This window comes from Martes martes (assembly GCF_963455335.1).
Source record: "Martes martes genome assembly, chromosome: 11".
Lineage (NCBI taxonomy): Eukaryota > Metazoa > Chordata > Mammalia > Carnivora > Mustelidae > Martes > Martes martes.
The window spans coordinates 96,877,832-96,882,659 of NC_137899.1; the positions used below are offsets into that span (position 1 = coordinate 96,877,832).

General features: G+C 48.3%; 1 protein-coding gene across 1 annotated transcript; it reads right to left on the reverse strand.

Moving 5' to 3' along the window:
* Positions 1 to 266: 266 nt before the first annotated feature.
* On the reverse strand, positions 267 to 1,232 carry LOC308352514 (olfactory receptor 10AC1; the record flags this gene model as incomplete). Its single annotated transcript, XM_080818756.1, has 1 exon — positions 267 to 1,232. The coding sequence occupies one exon, from the start codon at positions 1,230 to 1,232 to the stop codon at positions 267 to 269; it is 966 nt and encodes a 321-aa protein (XP_080674882.1).
* Positions 1,233 to 4,828: the final 3,596 nt, after the last annotated feature.

The window sequence follows — 4,828 nt, forward strand, 5'->3', positions numbered from 1 at the left end:
GCATGGCGAGAACGAGCAAGTGCTGATGGGGCCACTGTCTTTAGGTCTAGGGTCTATACCTCACTGTCTTTGGCCATTCCTCAAAGGAGGGGATGGAGGATGGATCACCTGCTGGGAGACTCTTCTTTTGCGGACACTTTTCCAGGTTCTCTTTCCCCAGTCCAGTCCTTGAGTCCCCCCTGGTGGCGTTCCTGACACAGACACCTCCTGACAGAGAAAACTTCAGGGAGCAGAGCTGCCCCCTCTGGCCTGGTCCCTGCCTGCTGTCAGGGCCCACACAGACCTTGTCCCTGCCGCCCACGCCCCAGCACCCTGCGGATGGCAGCAGTGATTTCACGGTTGCGCAGGCTGTAGATGAGCGGGTACAATAGTGGCGTGACATTGGTGTAGACAAGTGCCAGTGTGCGGTCCCGCCGTGGGGAGTAGCTGGACTTGGGCCGCACATACATGAAGGTGGCACAGCCATAGTGCAAGAAGGTGACAGCCAGGTGCGAGGCACAGGTGGAGGCAGCCTTGCGCCGGCCCCCAGGGGAGCGCAGGCGGTGCAAGGCGGCAGCGATGGCACCGTAGGAGGACAGGATGAGCAGTGAGGGCAGCAGCAGGAGCACCAGGCAGGCGCCCAGCAGGGGAAGCTCATCAATGTAGCTCCGTGTGCAAGCCAGGTCCAACAGTGCCGTGATGTCGCAGAAGAAATGCACCAGCAGGCGGGAACCACAGAAGGGCAGGTGGAAGATAGCCACCGTGAGCCCCACGGACACTGCCAGTCCCCCAAGGCAACAGGCCAGGGCCAGCCTTGTGCATAGCCCTGGGGTCACTACTGCGGTGTAACGCAGTGGGTGGCAAATAGCTACGTAGCGATCGTAGGCCATGGTGGCCAGCAGGAAGCACTCGGCCCCACCCAGAGCCACGAACATCTGCATCTGAACAGCACAGCCCAGGAAGGAGATGGGGCTACCCCTGCCAGGGCCTGGTGCGGCCAGGTCGGCCAGGGAGCGGGGCACAACCACCAGAGTGTAACAGAGCTCGATGGCTGACAGCTGGCACAGGAAGAGCAGCATGGGCGGCCGGCTGGGCACTGAGGCCACGGCCACAAGGATGAGCAGGTTCCCGCCCAGGGTGGCCAGGTGCACGGCCAGCAGCAGCAAGAAGAGCACTGGCCTCAGGTGTGGGAACTCAGAGAAGCCCTGAAGGAGAAAGCCACAGGGCATGGTGGCATTGCTGGAGCTGTCCATGCACTGGCTTGCCCAGAGGTACCTATAGGGAAAGAAATGGGGACAGGGAGAGCTTGTGGGTATAGCTCCTCCACCCCACTGGTTGAGGAAAGGCTAGATGGAATTTAGACGGTGGGAGGAAGTAGTGGCTGCAGAGAGGGGGCATTGTTCCCAGGTGCATTACCAGCCTCCCTGACACTCCTTCCCACCCCCACACACTTCATGTTGGCCTTTTATTAACTTGTATAGTTTTGCCTGCCTCCTGGACTAGAATTCTCAACATGCTTTTTCCAAAGAAGCCTTAAATTTAGGCCCTTTCCTTACAGTGTATCACTCTTGACCTCCACTTACAAAGGATTCCCTGCCTTCAGTCCCTAGTTGTTATTTGTTTGGTCCTATATTGCCAGGAGTATTATGCTGCTCTCAGCCTCAGCTCCTCAAGGCAGTGAGTGTGTCTTTATGCCCTGTTTCTGTTTCCTCCTTCCTGCCCTACTCTGTCACTTTGAGCTGCTTTCTGTGGTGTGTCACAGAATCACAAAAACAAGATACCGATGAAGACCTTAGTGATAATCTCATACAACCTCATGATTTTAAAAAGGAAAATAAAGCTGGTGGGACATGTCTAGGGGAGGCTTAACTGCTCACAGAAAGCTAGGAACAGAATCTGCATTCCTGAGGCTGAATGCAGAACTTCCCATGATCCCATAAGTAGCCAAAAAAAAAAAGGGGGGGGGTCACTGGGATGAGTTGGTCAGTCCATATTGATTTAGCCTTAAATAGAGACCAGTCCTGCTCCAGGTGCTGAGGCAGACACTTAGGCAGCAGGGAGTGAGTAGTGGGAAGGTCTCTCTGGGTGCATCAGGAACAAAATGTCCCTAACATTTTTATTAATACTCTCTCAGCATGAGAAAAAGTGATGTGTATCTGTTCTAACTCGCCTTTCAGAGTTAGCAGTACATTGCACATTTGCTGACTGAATACAGTTTCTTTCTCAGCATTACCCGGTGACTCATTTGCAGGCAACATTTGGAAAACTTTGATAGCATGTAGGTTGGCTGCAATTGTGGCAAATCTCTGCAGTGGGGAACATGAGCTGATAAGGACTTTGAGGCAAATTGGAGGAGGGTGTTTGACTTTCCAGTAGTTATTAATGACATCTCTTTTTATTTCCTTATCTCTTTTTTATTAACTTTAATTGTAAGCTCAACTATTATTTCCTCTTAGTGCCTCTGAGTCACTGTTGATGACTGATGTTGGAAGTGGTATTTGTGCATGGTTATTATACCATAGAACGTGAGAGCAATAAAGCCAGTTTAAGGACAACAGGTAAGTCAGTGGAAGAACTGAAGGAGTGGGAAGAGCTTGATTTTTGCTATCTAATGCTCCTTTTTGAGAGGAAAATTTTGGTCGTTTATATATTTCAGTATCATTCCATGCTCTTTCTTGTCATCTGAGGGGAGCACCTTCAAACAGAAGTTTGGAATCTTACAGAGGAGGGGCTGGGTGGGGTTCGGCATGGGTGCAAAGAGGGGAGTCACTTCCCAACTATTTGAGAGCCTTCACATTTGTTGTTGTTGTTTGTTTGTTTGTTTGTTTTGGCTGGTATTTATCTGCTGAGCCAATTTAACAAACCTGTGTTGGGTGCCTCTTTCTTGCCAAGTGTCAGGTGTCAAGTTTTGAGTGTCATAGCTGTAGGTGGGGACAAGAGGGAGAAGCCTGGCTGTCCTGGAGACTCAGGCAGGGTGAAACTGCAGAAGTACCCACCGCGGCCCTCTTCGCTCTGCCTCGGCTTGCCCTTTCTCTACTTCCTTCTTTTCATCTCCTTAAAGAAGCAGGGAGGGGGCCAGAGAGACAGAAGCAATCCAGTTCTTTTTCCTTCATGTTCGCACTGCACAGAAATGACAAGAAATGTTGGGCAGGGACACCAGTAACTAAAACTCAAGGTGCGTCATGCTTTACAAACAAGGCTGTGGAAAGCAGGCCAGGTAGGTCAATCCAATCAAATGTCGACTGAGGAATGTTTCTACTTAGTTTAGTATATTTAGGAGCATTTATCATAAACCCTAGGAATGTATGTTAGAAATGTCTTTTATCCAGGGGCTGGATGGGGGTTGGGGAAGAGACACTTTCCAAACTTCAATGATTTGATTGAAAGTCCAGCTCCACCCTAGTAGAAGCTGTAGAGGGAAAACACTACAAGGCCTGTGTGAGCCACCTTTCTCCCCAGGGGCAGAAGGGCAGATATTCTCATTTCCAGGTGATTAATAACACCGACAATAACAGCTACTTGTAAGAGACTGGTAGGTCCGTGCTCAGAAGGACTTTACACATTTAACTCACTCAATCCTAGTGACTCTTAGTATGCTCATGATGAGGTAGGTGAACTCTTAGCATCCCCATCTTACCAACAAGTAAATTGAGGCCTAAAAGAATTAAATGTCATGTAGCTGGTTAGTGCTAACGGCAGGCTTTATGCTCAAACAACCTAACCTCTCATAGTTCATTGTCTTATCCACTACACAGTCTTCCATATTTATACCTCTCCTAAAAAAAATCCTCTACACATAAGACACACCCTACCCTTTTCCCCATATCTCCCACTGTCCCTTGCCCAGAAATTGCCTACACTCTCCTAGGCATTTCTGTCCTCAGATTTCTCTTTGCTGACATTTCTCTTGAGGACATGTAGATGTGAGCAGTAATATAGATAACCTCAGATAACAAATCTAAAAATAATTTCTCCTTAGCTTTGACATTCATCGCTGGTATTGTTACTGTTCTGGCGGATCTGCTTTCCTAATTGTATAAGGCTCCACAGAGTACCCACAGAGTAATGGCTGGCTGGTGGCCCAGGACATCTGGATGTGGCTGGAAGCCTCACTGGGCTGGGGATACAGATCTGGGATTTGATTTTTGCTGTGCAGAATAATGAAAATGATCTGTAATAATGATGTTTTGAAGAGTCATTTTAAGTCAGTCAAAGCACTTCTAAAAAGAGGTTGGACAGTGAGAGATTTGAGAGGCAGACAGGTCAGGCCCCTCTGGATTGTGAGGATTCCATAGAATGTGGAACTGGACTGGAGCTGAGAGGTCAAAGGTCCGCAGCCTCCTGTTGTAGAGGGTGAGGCCCAGAGAGGTTACATAACCAGCCTAGGGCCTCACTGCTGTCTGTTGGCAGCAGAGCAAGACCAGAGCCTAGGTCTTACAACTCCTGGTTGATGGTTCTGTTTCTGCCAGAATTGTTTTCCAAAGTAGACCCAAGCCCACCGATCTAGTATTATTGTTTACAAAAGCACCACAGGAGAGGTCACAGAAAAATCAGATCATTGTCTCCTATGGACTTAAATATAGAAAATTATAAATATGCATGTATTTCCCTAACTTAATTTAATAATCTGTCATGGGCCTCTGGTCTATGAATTGGTACAAATTGTTCTGAAATCTGTTTTCTACCAGTGCTTCCTTTTGGGAAAAATACATACTATATATTCAAAAAGATTTTTGTTTCTGTTTTTGTTTTTTCCTTTTTAAAATCCTCTGTGAAATGAGGAAGAGTCCCCCCAGTGTAAATTTTTGCTTTGTTATTTGCTGAGTTTGACTTGGGGTGAGGACAAGTT